The sequence below is a fragment of the Halichondria panicea genome, chromosome 15, assembly GCF_963675165.1.
Source record: "Halichondria panicea chromosome 15, odHalPani1.1, whole genome shotgun sequence".
NCBI classification, from domain to species: Eukaryota; Metazoa; Porifera; class Demospongiae; order Suberitida; family Halichondriidae; genus Halichondria; species Halichondria panicea.
The window spans coordinates 5,782,382-5,803,434 of NC_087391.1; the positions used below are offsets into that span (position 1 = coordinate 5,782,382).

General features: G+C 44.5%; 6 protein-coding genes across 8 annotated transcripts; 3 read left to right on the plus strand and 3 right to left on the minus strand.

The window, feature by feature from the left end:
- Positions 1-642: 642 nt before the first annotated feature.
- Positions 643-3,167, minus strand: LOC135349349 (arylsulfatase A-like). The gene is made up of 11 exons (XM_064547875.1): positions 3,025-3,167; positions 2,756-2,960; positions 2,569-2,708; positions 2,434-2,524; positions 2,268-2,384; positions 2,013-2,220; positions 1,827-1,965; positions 1,405-1,521; positions 1,240-1,343; positions 1,025-1,184; positions 643-944 (listed from the first exon to the last, which is right to left on the minus strand). The coding sequence occupies exons 1-11, from the start codon at positions 3,148-3,150 to the stop codon at positions 780-782; spliced, it is 1,572 nt and encodes a 523-aa protein (XP_064403945.1). The 5' UTR covers positions 3,151-3,167; the 3' UTR covers positions 643-779.
- Positions 3,168-3,233: 66 nt separating this feature from the next.
- LOC135349347 (polypeptide N-acetylgalactosaminyltransferase 16-like) lies at positions 3,234-9,460 on the plus strand. The gene is made up of 13 exons (XM_064547872.1): positions 3,234-3,457; positions 3,927-4,522; positions 4,664-4,774; positions 4,890-4,957; positions 5,009-5,196; positions 5,341-5,425; positions 7,122-7,206; positions 7,390-7,493; positions 8,028-8,160; positions 8,441-8,533; positions 8,653-8,736; positions 8,839-8,983; positions 9,175-9,460. The coding sequence occupies exons 1-13, from the start codon at positions 3,335-3,337 to the stop codon at positions 9,433-9,435; spliced, it is 2,076 nt and encodes a 691-aa protein (XP_064403942.1). The 5' UTR covers positions 3,234-3,334; the 3' UTR covers positions 9,436-9,460.
- Positions 9,461-9,788: 328 nt separating this feature from the next.
- Positions 9,789-17,268, minus strand: LOC135349358 (dynein axonemal light chain 1-like). 2 transcript variants are annotated; one of them, XM_064547893.1, is made up of 9 exons: positions 17,259-17,268; positions 12,054-12,107; positions 11,845-11,883; positions 11,685-11,794; positions 11,456-11,511; positions 10,576-10,631; positions 10,440-10,529; positions 10,250-10,340; positions 9,789-10,018 (listed from the first exon to the last, which is right to left on the minus strand). In XM_064547893.1, exons 2-9 carry the CDS (start codon positions 12,054-12,056, stop codon positions 9,888-9,890), a joined length of 576 nt encoding a protein of 191 aa, XP_064403963.1. In that variant the 5' UTR covers positions 12,057-12,107; positions 17,259-17,268; the 3' UTR covers positions 9,789-9,887. The 2 variants fall into 2 exon arrangements, with proteins under 2 accessions (XP_064403963.1, XP_064403962.1); XM_064547892.1 differs by lacking the exon at positions 17,259-17,268 and having other exon boundaries at positions 12,054-12,174.
- Positions 12,156-14,236, plus strand: LOC135349356 (ubiquitin thioesterase OTUB1-like). The gene is made up of 8 exons (XM_064547889.1): positions 12,156-12,274; positions 12,335-12,387; positions 12,515-12,613; positions 12,669-12,787; positions 13,155-13,239; positions 13,311-13,370; positions 13,420-13,557; positions 13,929-14,236. The coding sequence occupies exons 1-8, from the start codon at positions 12,220-12,222 to the stop codon at positions 14,133-14,135; spliced, it is 816 nt and encodes a 271-aa protein (XP_064403959.1). The 5' UTR covers positions 12,156-12,219; the 3' UTR covers positions 14,136-14,236.
- On the minus strand, positions 14,210-16,217 carry LOC135349352 (CST complex subunit STN1-like). 2 transcript variants are annotated; one of them, XM_064547880.1, is made up of 5 exons: positions 16,055-16,216; positions 15,911-16,006; positions 14,699-15,240; positions 14,493-14,562; positions 14,210-14,441 (listed from the first exon to the last, which is right to left on the minus strand). In XM_064547880.1, exons 1-5 carry the CDS (start codon positions 16,167-16,169, stop codon positions 14,278-14,280), a joined length of 987 nt encoding a protein of 328 aa, XP_064403950.1. In that variant the 5' UTR covers positions 16,170-16,216; the 3' UTR covers positions 14,210-14,277. The 2 variants fall into 2 exon arrangements, with proteins under 2 accessions (XP_064403950.1, XP_064403949.1); XM_064547879.1 differs by having other exon boundaries at positions 14,210-14,562; positions 16,055-16,217.
- On the plus strand, positions 16,303-21,045 carry LOC135349348 (nidogen-2-like). Its single transcript, XM_064547874.1, has 12 exons — positions 16,303-16,444; positions 16,585-16,603; positions 17,605-17,631; positions 17,853-18,314; positions 18,507-18,576; positions 18,659-18,699; positions 18,859-19,440; positions 19,892-19,961; positions 20,081-20,133; positions 20,243-20,346; positions 20,681-20,752; positions 20,809-21,045. Exons 1-12 carry the CDS (start codon positions 16,436-16,438, stop codon positions 20,914-20,916), a joined length of 1,617 nt encoding a protein of 538 aa, XP_064403944.1. The 5' UTR covers positions 16,303-16,435; the 3' UTR covers positions 20,917-21,045.
- The last annotated feature ends 8 nt before the right edge of the window (positions 21,046-21,053 follow it).

The following is a 21,053-nucleotide window of genomic DNA, read 5'->3' on the forward strand; positions in this document are numbered from 1 at the left end:
TCTATTCCAAGGTACCCAAACAGTTCCAATTGGTCACCTTACATGTATCATTGATTAAACGGAGGGGGAGGGAGTGTCGTTCAACAGTCATAACTTGAGTTTGATCAATTTTAGGATTTTCTGAAAGCTTAGAAAAATTCTTTTCAAATGATGTGTTTCAATCCAAAATTTCGTCGCAGCCCTAATTTGTCATTTTTCGGCCTTGGACCATGGGCTTATAATCCATGGTACGGCTAAGACTTTCGCTACACATACGATTAGGTAAGACAACAGTTTTGTTTTACCTACTACTTTATATTCTTTCCACAGGAAAATTATTCCTTCAAGACTCAAGACTCTAAAAACACTAATTGTGTCTTGCATTCATGTCTAAATTCATTTCTGGGTGGGTAAAGATCATTAGTGACACTAACACAAGATATAACTAGTTATTCAATTGTCTTCTTTAACCATCTTTACCCATTATAATAATGAACACGAATTACATAGCTGGGCGGGGCTGTCTTAAACGCGCACATTCCTGTGTGTCTAAAACACATTACCTTGACACACAGATGAGCCTAACCGTTATAAAAGCGAAAACTCGGCCTGGGATCGAGGCGGAGTCTTGATGGTGAGTTAGGAGAGACACCCTTATATGCATGAGTTAGGAGAGACACCTTATAAAAAAATTATATGCTATTTCTAAGCTACTACTCAACATATTTCTAAGCTACTACTCAACAACATTAACAAAAGTATGCCTATCTAGCTACTAGATCTGTCTACAGCTAGAGTGATTAGATTAGAGCTAGGCTCATGTCTTGTTGTAGGAAAGAACTAGTTGTACAGCATGAAGGGAAGGGAGTGCAGCCAGGCCTTGCACATGGCTCCAGCTCTGGGCTCTGCCCTCGGCCCATCTGACTTTCTCCCCACACCATGTCAGCCTCAAAGGACTTTTTCAACTGCATATAATTATACATGAGTAGTGTGGGAAGATTCCTACCATAATGCTAGCACAAGGGTTACACTATAGATAACTCACTGTTTCAATTTGCTTCATGACGTCGCTGTACTCTTTGACATTCAGTTCGTAGATCTCACCCGGGTCATTGTGAAGGTTATAAAGAAGAGGAGGGTCGTAGGCATGAAGTGTGTAATTACTCCGACACACAACATCAGGGTGAGTAGTCGTGCATAGTCCACTGCATGCACAGGGTCAGTCAAGTATTGCATGTGGCTAGGTACAGATATGATTACCCGTGGGAATAATAATGAGCTTTGTATTCCTTCCAACGTATTGCAAATATACCGAGAGTCTTGTTTGGATCACCAGGATAAAAAATAAAGAAGTCTCTGTTGCTCTGTAAGAAATGAGCGAGATCTTAATCTATATACGTACCCAAGCAAGCTAGTGAATCATACCTTGCCATCATTGAAGAGGATTGGGGCCATGTCCACTCCATCCATTGTCACATTTGCAGGTATCTTTCCTCCCACTATGTTCATTAGAGTAGGGAACACATCCACTGTAGCAGCTACCTGTATACAAGCAGGAGGTTAGGGAAACTTGTAAACCCTCTCCTCCCGTTAATCATAGCTCGGGAACGCTTTCAATCGCCATAATTTGAGTTCCGTGCTTTCAATGAAAAACTTACCATCATGATAATTTCGGCCCAATACAATGGTCCAAGGGCGAAAAACAAAAATAATGTTTCCAACAAACTTTTATTTGAACAGATCATTTATAAGATCTCTTTTTATATATTTTACATTGCGGATCAACGGTTCAAGTTATGGCTGTTGAAAAATGCTCAACTACGTACATAGGAACAGTGCAATAATACCTCCATTGTTCTCCCTGGTTTAATCTTGCCTGGCCACCAAGCGATGGCAGGCTCTCTGTGACCGCCCTCCCAGGTCGAATATTTCCCACATCTCAGGGGACCAGCATTCCCTCCATAAATCTCCCTCGCCAAAGATGGTCTGCAATATGATAATAGATGCTCTAGGAGGTACGTATACTTACTCACCCGTTGTCAGCAGTGAAGAAAACGAACGTATTGTCCTTGACTCCAGCCTCCTCTATGTACTGGAATATTTGGCCTACTGCCCAGTCCATTTCATTGAGAGCATCACCAAATTGTCCTCTTATGCTCGAGTTAGTGAACATCTTGCCAGCAAACTGAGGAGCATGCATGTGTTGGAAGGCCAAATACAAAAAGAATGGAGTCTTCTTATCTGGAGGAAATAGAAAATGATATCTGTGTGTAGAAGTAATCACTCACCAGCAGAAGTTTTAATAAACGATTCAGCTCCTTTCAAGTAGTTTTGCATAAGCTCGAGAAAGTCGGCTGGCTGCTGTACAATGTTCTCGTTTTGGAAGAGTGGACAAGGAACATTCCCTATACAGAAAGTCATTTACAATGTTGACAGTTGAAAATGTATACCAACCATTTTCACAGGCTTTGTCAATGCAGGGAACATTGGGATAGAAACACACTTTGTGTACACATGGACACATGTCTTGTGAGTATGGTATCCCCTGTAATAATTAATTAAACACCAGTACACATCGAAAATGCGTACCAGATAAGAGTCGAAGCCCTGTCTTGTTGGTAGGTACTCATTGTCCTTGCCTACTCCTAGATGCCACTTTCCAACGATGCTTGTGGTATATCCCTCATCCTTTAATCCCTCAGCTATGGTGGTCTCATTCAGTGGAAGACCTGCATGACAGTGAAGCTGTGTTCTGCTGAATACATTACAAAAATACCTCCCACACTTCCAGATGCAAACACTGCAGGGTACACTCCACTGCGTGTTTGGTAGCGGCCCGTCAACAGAGCAGCTCGTGATGGACTACACAGTGGACTGGCTGAGTAGAACTGAGTGAAGAGGAGTCCTTGGGAGGCCATCTTGTCCAGGTTAGGGGTGCTGGAGGTGGGGTGGCCATACACAGACAGGTCTCCATAGCCAAGCTGCATGAAGGGAATGGAAACAAACCATCAATAGAGAGGACAGTTTTTTCAATGTTCAACTCACATCATCTGCAAAGAGGAGTATGATGTTAGGCTTGGTTGCCACCCTAGCTACTCCAAAGGTAACCAGCAACAAGATCAAGAAGCAACTAATCTTGCTGATACACTCCATTTGTTTTGCTTTAGCCATAGTGGGAGGGGCTGGTTGCTGCGTAATTAGGAAGGTGGGAGGGTCTGGTTCTGCTGCAAATAATGGGAGTGGCATGTACAAGCCCCTCCTCCACTTGTGTTGTTGTTTTTGAGCTACTAGCTAGCTAGCCAACCACAGTGGAGTTAGGTGAGAAGAGCTCTAGCCATCACAGCTCAGCGTGGAGATGCGGTGGACCAGACGTGCTACTAAGAAGCCTGTCCTGGTCATCTTGGGGCTCTGTGTAGTTGCAGGAGTGTTCCTGTTTATCAACAACCAGTCAGACATCCCTCAGGGCATTGTGGACAAGGTCAGTGCAGTAGCTCTAGCTGGATTATGAATGTGCTAAATGGGTGGTAGCTGATGTCTGAATGACTTGTTATATTGTACCTTGAGTGTGAGCAGAGCGTTGTATTACAATGCTCCCGCTCACACTCCAGGACAATTAACAGAACACTGATATGAGATAGTGGTAGTGGTGTCCCCTAACCTGATTAACTCTATCCCTTTGTCTTCGATGCAAAGAGGCCTCAGCCATTGCTCAATAGTAGCATGACTGTGTGATGTATGATATCCTAAAGGAGGTGATTTCTTGGCTTATTAGTAATTATGTATTGAACTTGGCAACGTTCTCATTAATTAACGCATATCTTTTGACTACCTATAACAATTATTTTGGATGTAATTATAATGAATGATGTATATTCAGCACTGCGTGACTGTGCATACAAAGTTAATACAGCACATTCCTGAGCTTGCGTACTGCCTCGCCCTCACAGCCACTAGTGAATCACAAGAAATCTGAGTCAGTGCTGGTAGACAATGTTCTCCTGGATACGCGTAGGGTACCACATAAACTAGAGCAGCCAGGCAAGAGGACCAATGATGGTGACGAATTCAATCGCCAATACATGAAGAAAAGAGCTGACCTTCGAAAAGACCTTATAGATTCTGACTTGGCTAGAAAACACGCTGCAATTGATATTCAGAAATCACTTAGTAGTAGAAATATCAAACGAAAGATACCCTCAGATAAAAACGATCCACTCGTTCAAATCAAACTGAAAGAGGAAAGAAAATCACTAGGTTCAAAACTTCAGAATCGAATGAAAATGGCTCAAGAATCAAGGGACAGTGGCAAGCAGAGAAAGCTTCTTGTGGACAAGGTAGTTGGACCATTTGGTAAGCAGCCCACTAGCAGTCCACTGGAGAAGAAGCCTCAATCAATTGCTGTGCTGGGTGATTTTGACATGGAGTCATATCTCGGTGCTCAGAAGATGGTGAAAGGTGATGCTATGAAGAGCTTCCAGTTCAACCAGATAGTTAGCGATGCTACCCGTCCTGACAGATATCTCAAGGATTACAGAAATTCCAAGTAAGAGGTCTATTCGTCTTAATTGAATTACTGTACACTGATAGCTGTATAGTACAGCGCTTAATGCGTGGTTTGTATTGTCTGCTCTTGATGGCTTCATTTCTAGAGATAAGGACCATATTCCCCCACACTTGCATGTAGGTGTAAGAGCTCCCCTGCTGCTCAACACCAACAAGACAACCTCCCTCCAACCAGTGTCATCATCTGCTTCCATAATGAAGCTCGATCAGCTCTCCTCAGGACAATAGTCAGGTAAGAGCAACAAGCGTTGGAGTGTGTGCATAGTGACATGTGTGTGTGTGTGTGTGTGTGTGTATAGTGACTGATGTGTGTCTGTATGTGTGTGTGTGTGTGTGTGTGTGTGTAGTGTGCTGAACAGAAGCCCTCCAAAGCTAATACAAGAGATCATTTTAGTGGATGATTTCAGCCGTGATCGTAAGTGCTATTATTGTAGTTGAATCAATGACCTAACTATCTGCCCTACAGCACAAGATGGTGAACTGTTGCAAGCCATTCCTAAAGTTAAGTTGCTCCGTATGAAATCTAGACATGGTCTCATCAAGTCTCGGATTATTGGAACTGAAGAAGCCATTGGTCCAGTGGTGCTATTCCTGGACAGCCATTGTGAGGCCACTCAGGGATGGTTAGAACCTCTCCTCAGTCGGATCAAGGAAGTGAGTAGTGCTTACCAATAGGAAAAGCATTTTAAGAGTTTAACCAACTATGCAGCCTGGACTTTTTTGGACATTGTGTTATTATACCGATGGTGTAGATATCATGCACACCTCTTAGAGATGTGTGTTTCTTTTGTGCTGCAGAACTCGTCTCACGTTGTTTCACCAGTTATTGATATTCTGAACAAAGACGACATGAGCTACACACTGGCTAGCCCCGTGGTCAGAGGTGGGTTACATTAGTTACCCTATGAATTCCCCCAGGGCTTCCCCTACCATCTATTGAGGTCACAGGGAGTTTATACATGTAAGGGACAAGTGATAAAACCATCTTCCTGTATGTAAAACACAGTAGAATTGATTGCCTGTAACAAAACAATGCTACATCTCAGAAACAACATGATATCCGACTAGAAAAACATTTGCAATGTGAAAAATTGCTAGGATTGGCCAGGGGAACCACAAAAAAGCGTGGGAACAAGAAATCAGACGAGAGCATAACTCCAATCCGTTACAACGTCAATCACATGTATACTGGTAGTTTTCCCATGTTTTCCCAGCCAATATGCCACGCAATTTTTACTGGTGGAGTGATGACCAATCCCTATATATATTTATTATACATCCATTTTAGAATGTGGGGCACATAATCATGATGATTTGTGATGAATTGATGTTCCTAATACATGTAGTGTAGAGCAAAGGTACACACAGTCCATCCATGCGTAGTAACATGCACGGACCGTACTGGTGACTGCATGGAATGATGTGGTGGATGGAAGCTGATAGGTGGATCTGGAACACAGTCTATTATTTAATATACTATGTATTGTACACGTTCATGACGTTGTAACGGATTGGAGTTATGCTCTCGTCTGATTTCTTGTTCCCACGCTTTTTTGTGGTTCCCCTGGCCAATCCTAGCAATTTTTCACATTGCAAATGTTTTTCTAGTCGGATTCCCTTTCTTTTTCAGTACAGTTTACGTATCATGACATACATAAGTGGAACGTCAAGAGGCAGTACAAGAAGAGAAGACAGGACTAATCAGATATCTTCTCGAATATCTCTGGACTAATAATTATAGTATAATGAGTAATAATTTATTGCTTGATAATTATTTTGAATTTGCGAATCAGTATTAAATGACAGCCATTTTAAGAGCATGATATCTAGCCAGTGCATATAGCATGCCTGTCAGAGAAAGGGAGCTAGAGCTGAACAGTGTGAAGAAAAGGAACACCTCAGGTTCTGGAAAAGCACTGCTGCACTGATTTTAGGCGCACGGTTTATTAGCCACGCCTATCTATTATTATTGGCCACAACACAATTGCTGAGTCATTAAAGATGGCGGAATTGTCTAGGTAAGAGAAATAGAGACTGAGAGGTCTTCTGCCTCGTGGAAGCAATCGCAAATCTGAAGAAGCGCTTTGTAATCCAGGTTGTAGTCGTTTGGAAACCCTGTGCAGAATGTCCTGGAGATGGCTGTACTTGGAGTAAATGCTGGGCAAGAAACTTACTTACTTACTTACTCACTTACTTACTTACTTACTTACTTAGTCAGTCAGACAAAGAGCGGTGAAACGTCGAAATAGTGCAATTTTTAAAATGAAAATATTCATTCATTAAAATGTTTATGGATTATGAAATGAGAGATACAAAGAGAGAAAAGGCTAAATAAACTATCTGTTCAGCCAGTTTCTTGATGTGGCCTTTCCCTGCAGAGATAGAACAGTTTGAACATGAGTCAAAATAATTGAAATATTGCTAAACACGGGCAAACCCACTGCCAATCCTATGTAAAACCTACTGGTTTTACTAATAGATAGTGCAATAGATTCACTACATTAATATTTGTTGTTTGTATATACTTAGCATTGTTTTGTACATGCATGTAGCTGCTCTGACTGGTTCTCTCACTGCAGGTGGTTTTGGGTCCAACCTTCACTTCAAGTGGGACACAATGTCCTCTAAGGAGATGCAATCACGGTCTCCAGTGGACCCAATCAGGTACCAGCCACCCAACCATGGCACCACCTATACAGCTATAGCTGTATATAACCCGGTCTAGCTATACACCACCACCACCACATGCACACATGCATTGTGAGCATGGTAACTAGCCAAACACTTGATCAGACATGCAGGCATACTATATAACCCCCCTCCCCCCACCCCTCTGGTGGTTTGCAGGACCCCTGCAATTGCTGGAGGGCTGTTTGCAGTGGACAAAACATGGTTTGAGCACATTGGTCTGTATGATGGACAGATGGAGATATGGGGAGGAGAGAATGTGGGTAAGTCTGCCTCAATTAGCTATAATTATAACAACTGGCTTCTTAATGTTGCTATAGTGGCAACAACCATTATGCTTATCTTAAGATCATTTGGTAAGAATTCCCCCTTACAATCTTGTTTTTCACGCCATGCCACACTCTCTCTGTCTCCTGCCACCACATGCAGAGTTGTCCCTATAATCAAGAGTATAATTATGATAGAGAAGAGAGTATCGAACGGTGTATGCGGAGAGTAACGTGACTTCCCCTGTATCTGTCACAAGCTTGGAATTTCGCATGCACACTGACCAATCCAAGGGTGGGTGATGTAATCTATCAAGAAAGTAGATTACATCACCCACACTTGGATGGGTTGACAGATTACATCACCCACGCTTGGATTGGTCAGTGTGCAAATTCCAAGCTTGTGACAGATACAGGGGAAGTCACGTTACTCTCCGCATACATCTGATGTACAGTATGCCTACGTTCGATACTCTCTTCTCTATCATATACTCTTGCTATGATGATACATGTGCATGCATGCACACGCAGAGCTATCCCTGCGAGTGTGGATGTGTGGAGGTAGTATGGAGATCATTCCTTGTTCTCATGTTGGCCATATCTTCCGGTCAGCCATGCCATACTCGTTTGGAGAGGGGAACTCTTACCACAGTACTGTTACAAGGTGAGGGGTGACCTTCAGCTAGTGCATCCATTGAAGTGTTTCGAATCCTGGGAGTAAGTAATTACTATAATTTTTTGAAGCTTTATAAAAATAGATTAGCTTGTGGTACACCTAATACAACCTGTACTAATCTCATGAGAGAAAAGTGTAAGTCAACCAGCCACTAGTCCACTACAGTGTCCACATAGTGGCTATAGCTACACACTACTCTATTTAAGAGCAACTCCTGCTTCAAGTGAGGTGAAATTGAACTAGTATTTTTGTGTGGTTGCCTATATAGGAACATTAGACGCACTGTTGAGGTCTGGATGGACTCCTACAAGCCATACTATTATGAGCAGAATCCTTTTGCTCTCAAGGTGGATTTTGGAGAGTAAGTAGCTATTACTAGCCATGCATGTATGCACGTAATTATTCACACTCAACCCATACTGTCCATATAGTAAGGAAGCAACCACTTGTATCTTAAATGTGTTCATCCTTTCCATTCAGTATTTCAGAGAGACAAGAGTTGAGAGAGCAGTTGCATTGCAAGTCATTTCAATGGTTCTTGGATAACGTCTACCCCCAGTTTAGGTGAGTATACATTCATTCTAGATATCTCACTGATAAATCACATGTCAGGTCATGCTGCATGCGTGTTACATGCAACATGCAATGAAATTATTTGTCTTGCAGTGCTCCACCAATTCAAGACTTCACTTATGGTAAACTGCGCACCATTGGCAGTGGTCTGTGCCTGGATGCTAGGAGGTCATTTGCTAGTCAGCCAGTGGACCTCAGTCAGTGCTCCCCAACCAAAGACAAGTCTGTCAAGGGACAGGTAAACACTAACTGTATGGTAACACCAACTACCTTATCTATATGCCACATCTACTATCTATATGCCACATCTACAAGTTTGTGTAATTTTGTCTCCTGTAAAGTTGTTGCTCCTGTAAAGTTGTTGTTGTATTGGTATATTCTCAGCAGCAGATATTGATAGTTTGTTTTTCCTTTTTTCTTGTCCTGCAGTCGTGGTCTATGTACTCCAAGGGAGGTGTCAAGCAGCGAACTCTGTGCCTCTCTTACATGAACAATCTGTTCACTCTACAACAGTGTAACTCTCAGGACATGGCTCAAAGCTTCCAGCTCCAGTCTAATGGTCTCTTGGTGCACACTGCAACCCAACACTGTGCTACCAGTAGCAATGAGGAGCACCTCACTCTAGTACAATGTGACACTGAACACAATACAGACACTTCTATTGAATGGGATTTTGTTATATCAACATGATTGTTTGTTTTTTCTCCATCACAAATCAACCTGGAGGCCCACCCCCCACCTATAGTTTTCTAGTGCGCATGCCTATGACAGAACCACGGGTATAATATATAATTATCTCAATCGCACATGTCGCACAAGCTCTAGTGCGGTGACAGTGAGAGCTACAGATCTACCGTAATTATGCAAGCAGCAGTGAAGGAAAGCGCCCGGTGTATAATGAAAGACTCGAGGCTAGTCCCTGGAATACTGAAAACTCCTAGAGCAATGCTGAACAGTGCATCTGGACCTGATGGAAAGAACATGCAAGGTAAAGTTGCAGCAGCAATACAAGTTCAGTTCAGTGTAGCTCCTCTAGCAGATAACAGTGTGTTTAACAATAATAAAAGCATCCAGACAGATAGCACAAATTAAATAAGTGTGTATATAGATCTATTATAAGCAATTTAGGGGTCTAATAGTTATTATTGTTCTTCCTCATCGTCTGCTTGACCCACCACTGGAACCCCATCCAACTTCTTCAGTTTGGGCACTCTCTTGAGAGCCTGCTCCCTCCAGTCTCCATCACCTGAGTGCTTCTCCTCTAGGGGATTGCCTGTATGGCCATAATAATTATGTCATAATAATTATGTATTTGTATAGGCATGAACAGCCAGTATGCTATAATTATCACCAATTTAACTCCATACATAATATGCAAAGTTAGCAGGTTAGTGAACAAGCTAGCCGGTGTGCTATAGTTCACCAACTCCATATAATTCCTTATTTTCCAAAACCACGGGAATTGGGTTAGTTAACCATAGCATACCGCCTAGCTTGTTCTTACCTACAAATACGAGGTCCTCCAAGTTCTGTAGCTCACCAAGCTTCTGGAACTCACTCCATTCTTTGACATTATTGTTAGACATGTACAGCACCTAAGTATAGTTGCAATATCAGCAAACAGACAATATACACCTACATTGCCAACTGAACCATAACTTATACAAACTCTCGAATACTAAACAACTGACTACCTTTAGCTTAGCGAGCACTGTAATGCCTTTCAGCTTCTCAATATTGTTGTATGAGATCCACAATTGTTGGAGAGTGTCAGCAACTGCTTCCTGTACAGTTGGTGTGAACACATCTATAGAGCATAGCTAACCTTACCAGACCAGTGATGTTCTTGATGAGGTTTCTGCCCAACGAGAGAGTCACCAAATTCTCTATGGTATATATATATACATTATAACTAGATTGAAATTTGAGTAGGTAGTCTACAGTCCATATTGTTTACAGACTTGTGCAAAAGCAATTTTTGATCTTAACTGATGGTGACTATTCATAGTGTGCAGTCTCTACCTAATCCTCCGTACTAATCACAGGGACCTCCTCGTTCCGTGGGTACCAGTACATGTCCCTCACTTGTGCACATTGTGTTAATGCATGTACATGTGTTGTTATTGCATGCTTCCTCTCTATCACAAAGGCCTGAGGTTACAATTAACCCTAGCCCCATCTCACTGGCTCTATCTCTTCCCAGGCCCCAGACATACCAGGCAGGCAGTCAACAATAGCCCTAGGCCCACATTACACAAGGTCTTTCGTTGGTCTAAAGTGGACCACGGACCCCAAACTTATTCGTTAATAGCCATGATGCAATTACACCTAATTATTTTCAAAACAGTGATGCCCAAAAATACTACAGTCATTTACATGTAATCTACAGTAGAACCTCGATTATCCGGACACCTTGGTTCCAGAGGCAGGCCGGATAACGAATACATAAACCACGCCTGGATCCACCCACTTTATTGATAAACAGCAGTGTCACATGGTTGCCTGCGCATGCGCAAAAGATAAACAGGCCTGTCTCCATAGTAACAGCTGCAATGCGCATGCGCATTTAAGGGACAAGCCCATTTTCTAAAAAGAAAATTGCCAAGCCGGATAATCGAGGTTCCGGACAATGGAGGGCCAGATAATCGAGGTTCTACTGTATACACAATACTATCAGTCACATGTATGAAATTAGTGATACAGCACTTACTCAATCCGTTGAGGTTGCTTATCTTCTCAATGCAGTTGGAGGACAGGGACAGTGTCCTGCAGGGGAGGACAAGATGAAACCATTCATTAACCAATGGACATTTGAATAATGAGCATACCCAACAATGACTATACACTCAACGCATCACTGTTTATAATTTATTTTTCATGCCAACATTATTTTACATCCTGTCCCATTTTTTGTCAACAATAAAAGGAGCGTGTCTTACTCGCAGTTTGCCAGTGTTGACAGTGATGCATCCATCTTCTCAATGGGAGGGAGCTGCATGTACAGGTGTATCTTTTTTGCCTCTTTTGGATCCTCCCCTGTCTTTACAGCCTAAAACAAAGAGGTGGATTAGGGTAGCAAGGTAGACAGTTTGGAATTACCCATTTTGAAATGGCGTCCTTTATGCTTGTCCCTTTTGACTGAGTGCATGGAGTGCATGGTTCATGGTAGGGAACAAATTAATTTAACCTACCTACATGTGTACACTATATAATTATAAATAATTTTTAATTAAAGTCACAGTGTGTACAGTCAAATCACACTGGTCAGATGGAAGGGAACACAACAACAGCAGCTAGGGATTGCTTACCATTCTGTAGCTGTACTCCTGTATCTGGACGCCTGGCCGGCTGTGAACAACTTCCTGCACTGGAGGATTGGGGGATGTTTGTTGCATAGGAACAGCTAGAGGGGAGGGGCTCTATTGTATAGCTGACACAGCACTTCTGAGCCAAAGCTGTGGCCTGAATCACACAATGGCCGAGGGACAGCAACAACAACCCGAGGGTACTTCAAACCTCCTCACAGATGGTACACTAATAATGTACAGTAGCTATCACTATCTTTGTAATTATATCTGTGTCTCTACAGTGTACAATATTGATGAGGCTACCATGGCTCAAGTGGACGAGATACAGAAACAGGTTTGCCATTACCTCCCACAACAAGAGCACTAACGACCCCCCACACAGCTAGAGCCCTAACTACCCCCCACACAGCTAGAGCACTAACAACCCCCCACACAGCTAGAGCACTAACACCCCCACACAGGTTGCCAGTGGCAGTGAGTTGGTGGGAGAATTGGAGGAGCTCAGTTCACTAGAGACCGAGTATTCACACGACGATGCTGTCTATCAAGCTAAGATACAGGTGCTTTAATACTGATAGAGTGTGTGTACTGTACCTCATGTATTCCCCCTGACAGGATTTGAAGGGCAAGTATTGCAAGTTGCGACGGACGCGAGGTGATGGAAACTGTTTCTTTAGAGCGTTCACATTTGCTTACATGGAGAGTCTGGTCCAGGACGCCAGTGACTTGGAGAGGTGTGTGTGTGTGTGTGTGGGTGGGTGTGGGTGGTGAGTGTGTGGGTGTGTGTGTGTGTGTGTGGGTGTGGGTGGTGTGTGTGTGTGTGTGTGTGTGTGTGTGTGTGTGTGTGTGTGTGTGTGTGGGTGGTGAGTGTGTGTGTGGGTATGTGTGGGTGTGTGTGTGTGTGGGTGTGTGGGTGGTGAGTGTGTGTGTGTGTGTGGGTGGTGAGTGTGTGTGTGTGTGTGTGTTTGTGTGTGTGTGTGTGTGTGTGGGTGTGGATGGGTGGTGAGTGTGTGTGTGTGTGTGTGTGTGTGTGTGTGTGGGTGGGTGGATGGGTGGTGAGTGTGGGTGTGTGGGAGTGTGTGTGTAACACTGGATATTCAGGTTTCGTGCAGCAGTGATGGGGATCAGAGATGGTTTATTGGCCAATGGCTACCCCTCGTTCACTTTGGAGGACTTCCATGACAATGTAAGTAGATATAATGCCCCAGTAATATCTTAGCTTGTAGCTCTCTCTGTCTTAATAAACTTCTTTGCTAGTTTATTGATGCTCTGGAGTCCACAGCACAGCCTGAGGTAACAGTGGGGAGTCTAACTAAAGTGAGTGTCAGTGTCGTCCATACTGTGTATGCGTCACACTCCATTGCAGACATTCCAAGATCCTGGACTCTCTGACTATCTTGTGTGCTATGTGAGGATACTCACCTCCGGCTACCTGCAAGCCAATGAAGAGTTGTATGGGGCATTCGTTGATGGAGGGAGAACTGTCAAAGAGTACTGTAGTCAGGTACGTGGGTGTGTGTGGTGTGTGGTGTGTGGTGTGTGGCTACTATATAGGGCTGAGTATTATCTCAAAAAAGATCAAAGCCTGCCACTGTGTAGTGGTTGCTCTGCTATTGGTACATTTCTAGCCATTGTTTGTGGCAGTGGTTTATAGTAGCTAGTCATCAGTCACAGTCTGACAGTTCCAGGACAGTGTTCACCAACCAGACTCACTCCTGACAGTTCCAGGACAGTGTTCACCAACCAGACTCACTCCTTCTTCAACAACGATAAAAATGTTATCAAATGTAGTGCCCATCCCTCTTAACTTTTTTCCTGAAATGTTAGTGAATTGTATGCAGTTTGTCCTAATATTACTACCTCATCCCCTGATAGGAGGTGGAGCCCATGTATCGTGAGTGTGATCACCTCCACATCAGTGCTCTGACAGCAGCCGTGGGTGTGAGTGTGCGTGTGCAGTACATGGACCGAGGGGAAGGGGGTGTGGTCAATCACCATGACTTCCCAGAGGGGGTGGAGCCTCGACTACATGTACTCTATAGACCTGGACACTATGACATTCTGTACCCTCACACTAACTGATCCATCAGTCTCATCAGTCTCTCATGAATCACACTAGCTAATTATCATAAATAATTTATTATTCTTATAAGAAAGTGAAGACTGTGTATTCATTGAAACAAGCAATATAACGTTGACAAAAATAAAACATTGCACAAGTGAGCTAGACAAGTTTGTATGACCTTGGTGCCTGTGGGTAGATCAAGCTCTTGTCCACCATGGCATTAATGGCAGTCACAACCACAGCTCTGGGCACTAGTCTTAAACTGCCACACTGCTGGACAGCCTCAATAATCCATGCCTCAGGGACACCAAGCTGGAGCACCTCTGCAGTACACAGCATAGTACACACTGGCCAACATGTCTTATATGGCTTACTCAAACTTTGTTGTCTTCTCGCCAAATAACTGAGGACAACGGGAAAGAGATCCTTTTCTGCAGAGAATATCTAAAGAAGGAATGTCATCATCACCACCCACACAAATTAGCATGTATTATCCTCCTGATATTATAATTGTGTGGGCGGAATTACACAACAAACACTTGCATGGTGATACACAATCACTATGGTAACATACGCCCACCTTATACAACATCTCTCTCCTGTTTCCAGTGGTCCCAGTAGACACTATAACACCGTCCTCCTTGAGCTTGGTTATGCATGCTATGACACCTCTCTCCACCTCTGCCCTAGAGTGGCTCCTGCTCTGGTCCTGTAGTGTCCTCATACACACCTCAATAAAGGATGTGTCAGCTTCAAGCTCTCCCAGACTAAAGTTCTTGCTTGGATATTCAGTTAAGACCCATTTCTTCAATTCAGAGTACACTAGTTCTTGCAAGCACAGTGTAGCTGAGGTGATGCTTGTGTTAATGCCTGGAGGAAGCTGGAATGGTTTAGAATAGACACCTCTCTTCAGCTTGATCACCTCCAGCCAGAACAAAGGCTCTACATTGGGATCAGGCTCCGGGCAGATACCAGTGACAGTCAACTGTTTCATATTTCTGAACTCTGACACTTTCCCAAACACTGAGACCAATTGTCCCTGACTGGCCACACAAAGACCTTCATCACTGTCGTCCGCTTTCCTCCATTGAGTGCAGTTGATTACCCCAGTCCCATCATCAACTGTGGGGTGGGGGGATTAGTATGAGGGGGTGGGGGTTAGCATGATGAGGGGGTGTAGGGATTAGTATGATGAGGGGGTGTAGGGATTAGTATGATGAGGGGGTGTAGGGATTAGTATGATGAGGGGGTGTAGGGATTAGTATGATGAGGGGGTGTAGGGATTAGTATGATGAGGGGGTGTAGGATTAGTATGATGAGGGGGTGTAGGGATTAGCATGAGGGGTGTAGGGATTAGTATGATGAGGGGATGTAGGGATTAGTATGAGGGGGTGTAGGGATTAGTATGAGGGGGTGTAGGTATTAGTATGATGAGGGGGTGTAGGGATTAGTATGATGAGGGGGTGTAGGGATTAGTATGATGAGGGGGTGTAGGGATTAGTATGATGAGGGGGTGTAGGATTAGTATGATGAGGGGGTGTAGGATTAGTATGATGAGGGGGTGTAGGGATTAGCATGATGAGGGGGTGTAGGGATTAGTATGAGGGGGTGTAGGGATTAGTATGATGAGGGGATGTAGGGATTAGTATGAGGGGGTGTAGGGATTAGTATGAGGGGGTGTAGGGATTAGTATGATGAGGGGGTGTAGGATTAGTATGATGAGGGGGTGTAGGATTAGTATGATGAGGGGGTGTAGGATTAGTATGATGAGGGGGTGGGGTGGGGAACAAACCTTCGTATTGGATCAGCCTGGTCTTCTTGACTGCAGAGAGGACATCTCCCATTATGTGGACCTGCCCAATAGCATGGTTGAGTATGCAGTAGATATCTGATGGGGAATAAAGATGACACAAGGTAGCTAGCTACACATTGCTACCTTGGAAACCAGGATAATACTTCAAGGATAGAACATCACACACATTGAGCTTCATCTTGGAGGAGAAGAGAGGATCAAGACCCCAGTAGCGTGGCTCATAGTAACACATCTCCATATCACCTCTGTAAATTATTAGTGTTAAGTTTTGTCGACGACCTTTCCCTACATTTTAACAGTTGTCATGTGGGCGGAGTTGGCTGAAAAGAACACGCCCATAGCCGGCTACAAGGAGCTCCACCCTCTTTATTATACTAACTTCCAGGAATGTGGAAGTCATTAGTGATAGTGGATGGTTAGGTTGTAAAGCTAAAGAGACGCTTCAATACAACAGCGACCAGTTTATAGCTAAGAGACGATTCTGATCCTCATAAAGATCCCCAGATGATGAAGGTGAGGTTATACATGATGTGTGACACGCTACTAGCACTGTAGCTATTACCCAGGACTACTGGGACTAGTGGTAGAGTACAATCATTGCATATCAATGAATAGTGTTATCATCAATGTGTTGTGTCTCTCTCTCTCTGCAGGCAATCCTTATCTTAGCAGGTGAGTTGATACTAGAGCTAATGTATTATCAAACGCTTGTAGAGCTAGAGCCTAAAGCTATTGATTGTTGACAGTGTTGACTTAGTGACTCTGTTGACTGTTAGCGTACATACATTCATTATCAAACCATGGAGACATCTGTTCAGGTGCTGGTGGGTTGTGAAGCTAGTCCCTATACGAGGAAATGGTGATGTGGTTGGAGGCCATGGTTTGATATTGCTAGTAGCAATGCCTATAATGCTGTGTAGGTCTAATAAGTTGAGGAAATGGTGATGTGGTTGGAGGCCACGGTGTGGTACGTGTTTGATATTGCTAATTGTGCTAGTAGCAATGCTGTGTAGGTCTGATACACAACACGTTAGTGTACATGAGAGGCTTATGTTGGGCAGTGTAGTCAACTCCTGGCCAGCTAGTGTACATGAGAGGCTTATGTTGGTCAGTGTAGTCAACTCCTGGCCAGCTAGTGTACATGAGAGGCTTATGTTGGTCAGTGTAGTCAACTCCTGGCCAGCTAGTGTACATGAGAGGCTTGTGTTGGTCAGTGTAGTCAACTCCTGGCCAGCTAGTGTACATGAGAGGCTTATGTTGGTCAGTGTAGTCAACTCCTGGCCAGCTAGTCAGCATGTACTGATGAGCCTCACTCTATTAGAGCTATTCACTGCACTTGTTGTCAGCTTGTCTCTAATGGCCCCTCACTGTGGGGACCAGGTCTCACTGTGGGCACCAGGTGGTGGCCATGTTCACACACACACACACTGTTCAGAGCTAGCGTTCCCGGCTGTGCTAGTCACATTGTCTTATATTGTATACAGACATGATGGGGCAGTGTGTAGTGTTTGCCTTACGCAACAGTTTACTATAATTATGTTTTCCTGTACATCCCTCTACATACTAATGATGCTATAGTAGCTACCGCTTGTGATGCATTGTGTAGGAAGTGAGCACTTTAGAGATTCAATACTTTGTATTGTAATGATTGACTAATGTACCATTCCCTCCAGCTCTGCTCTGCTGCTGTTACCTGGGAGGTGAGTGTGTGTACACTGCCTATAGAGTAGTCATGCATGTACAGGTGGTTTAGTGTATCAAGTTTCTGTTGGTATGTCATTCTAGCAGCTTACTTTAGACTCCTCACAGCTTGTTTGTTAGTGAGACACAAGTGAGTAAGTGTGATACCTGATGAGGCAATAGCACTACGTCATGTGTATGGTCTATTCCTGCCATTAATATCCCCCTGGCCCCCCTCTAGCTTGCCAGGTGTACTCGTGCCCTCCTGTCTCCTCTGATGAAGCTGGCCTCTGCTCTGAGGACTGCAGTGATGACAGCGATTGCCCCACTCCTCACAAGTGTTGCTCCAATGGTTGTGGACACGTCTGCACGCCTCCCACCCTCACACCATATACCCCACCCCCTCACCTATGTCCCACTCCCAACGACGACATTGCCGGAATGTGTACTGAAGAATGTAACACCACGTCATGTGACTCAGGCTACCAGTGCTGCTCTAATGGGTGTGGTCGATCCTGCGTGTCCATATGTAACCTTGTATCGACCAATCAGACGCTCATTGGGGCCTATCGTCCACAGTGTGAGGATGATGGGTTGTTCTCCGCAGTGCAGTGTCATGCATCCACTGGCTACTGTTGGTGTGTGGACACACTGAGTGGAGAGCCGAGGTCTGAGCTCATTAGAGGGGAGGAGCCTCAGTGCAGTGAGTGTGTGTGTGGGCGTGTGGTGGGTGTGTACAGTGGTTGGTATGACCGTCTCTCTGTGCAGGCTGTGTGTGTGTGGGCGTGTGGTGGGTGTGTACAGTGGTTGGTATGACCTATCTCTGTGCAGGCTGTGTGTGTGTGGGCGTGTGGTGGGTGTGTACAGTGGTTGGTATGACCGTCTCTCTATGCAGGCTGTGTGTACGATGGTGAGGTGAGGTCAGTGGGGGAGGTGTTCCGGGCCATCGATGGATTCAACTACTGGTAACTATATATAGACATTGTGTACTCTTGGGTAGTGTGTTTCCTTGTTGGTGGGTTGATCATCTCTTTCCCCCTCTCCCAGCACATGTACAGTGACTGGACCACAGTGCACTGAGAACAAAGGTAGTGTGTGTGTGTGTGTGTGTGTGTGTGTGTGTGTGTGTGTGTGTGTGTGTGTGTGTGTGTGTGTGTGTGTGTGTGTGGCTGTGTGTGGGTGTTACACAGGTTGTCAATGCTATACAGCTTGTTAATAGTTCCTTCTCCTAACCCCCCCCCCTGCAGTGTTCCACTCTTGCCCCCCAGTGAGGGAGAATGAGGCTGGTATCTGTGTGGCAGAGTGTACCCTGGACTCTGAGTGTCCCCATGACACACAATGCTGCTACACTGGTTGTGGCTATTCTTGTACTGACCCTGAGGTCATTCCCTACATACCCCTACCTACGATGAACACTTGCCCTCCCACTAACCAAATACCCTGCGCTCTGACTGGAAGATCATGCGCCCAATCCAATGATGAGGAAACCTCTGATGATGAGGAAACCACAGATGATGATGATTCTGACTCGTCTGATGTGATGGAATGCAATGAAGACTCGAGTATGTGCTGTGAGAATGACTGTGGTGGCTCTGTGTGTGTGTACAGCACTGGTCCCACTCCCTGCAAGGCTGCTCGTGTCATAGCCAAGGAGAGGAACAACACTAGGGACAGCATGATTGGACGCTACTCCCCACAGTGTGACTTTGATGGCCATTTCAGACCTGTTCAGTGTCACGAGCATTTCTGCTGGTGTGTGGATGAGCACAGTGGAGAGCCAGAGTCGGATATGGTCGCATTCGAGCACCTTGCCAACTTGCGGTGCACAAGTGAGTGAATGTTTGGAATTATTACTGTTTTTGGGTAGCCAACTTTGATTGTCCATAACTTGTGTTAGGAAGGTCCGATTTCAAAACTAAAATATGTATTTTTTAGTAGCTTTTTAACAGGTCTAATGCTTAAATCAGTAATCTATTTTCAGCCCATATTTCTCATTTTTCGCTTTTGGACCATGGTATTTGGCCGAAATTAACAAATTCTGTCATCTCTCAAATACAAATGTCGATGGTACCATTTGAAAGGTCTCTTTCTAAGCTTTTAGAAAATCGGAAAATCTTTGAAATTGAACCCACGGAACTCAAGTTATGGCGACTGAAAGAGTTCCCAAACCATTCATTAAAAAACCAGCCTTAATTTTTTAATAACTGTCTTTATGAAAGCTTAGAAAGAGACCTTTAAACTTAATCATGTGACCCCCCACTCATGTGACCCCCCACTTAGAATGTGTGTATAATGGTCTCAAGCATGGCTACCTGGATCAGTTCCCCTCTCTGGACGGATGCAATACTTGGTAAGTGTGTGAGTATAGGAAACCATTGTTGCAAGGGACAGCTAGTGCACTGCAATACAGAGCCTGGGGGATTGTGTTTGTGACAATGCAGAGCATCACATCACATTCTGTCCATGCAGTACTTGTGTGTATGATGGTGTCATCTCCTGCACTGAGGTGGGGTGTGTTGTAGGTAAGTAGTGTATTTAGTGTATCACTGTACCAAACAAGGATTGATTAAAGCTACTTTATTAGTACATTGTTATCTTATTAGCTAGTCATGTGATCCCCTCCCCCCACAGAACCTGAGGGAGAGCGTAGTGTTTGGGACTGGTGGCACTCCATCCTCATCTATTGTGTGGTGGCAGTGATTGTACTCACTCTGCTTGTACTCATCCTCCTAGTGGTGAGCCACTGTCTCTGTGTACCCCCCCCCACACTGTCTCTGTGTACCCCCCTCTCCCCCCACACACACTGTCTCTGTGTACCCCCCTCTCCCCCCACACACTGTCTCTGTGTACCCCCCCCCACACACTGTCTCTGTGTACCCCCCCCACACACTGTCTCTGTGTACCCCCCCCCCCCCCACCCACACACTGTCTCTGTGTACCCCCCCCCCACACACTGTCTCTGTGTACCCCCCCACCCACACACTGTCTCTGTGTACCCCCCCCCACCCACACACTGTCTCTGTGTATGGTTGAATGGAGTGTGTACTATCTCTCCCCTCCTCCCCTCAGGCTGTGGTGATTACTTTCAAGAGGAACAGCTTCCGACACAGAAGACTCAAGGAGGCAGCAGTCCACTTCGACGTAAGTTTCTCTAAGTACTATTGTATTTCTAATGCAACAAGTGTCCCCCCTTACAGTCTGAGATGGACACTGTGTACTTCAAGCAAGGCCAGGACCTCACTAGTGTGGAGCTCAAGGTGCCCCCAGTGGAGGAGCATGGGCCTGGAGGAGAGGACCATGCTTAGCTAGCTACACACAACACTCAATAACACTCATCATTCAGTCTAGCTCTGTTGCACTACCTCACTGTATTACTAACTGTTGTTGTTGTTGTTGGGTTTGTTATTAAAATTATTGCTGTTTCAATTTTAAAACTTGTCTG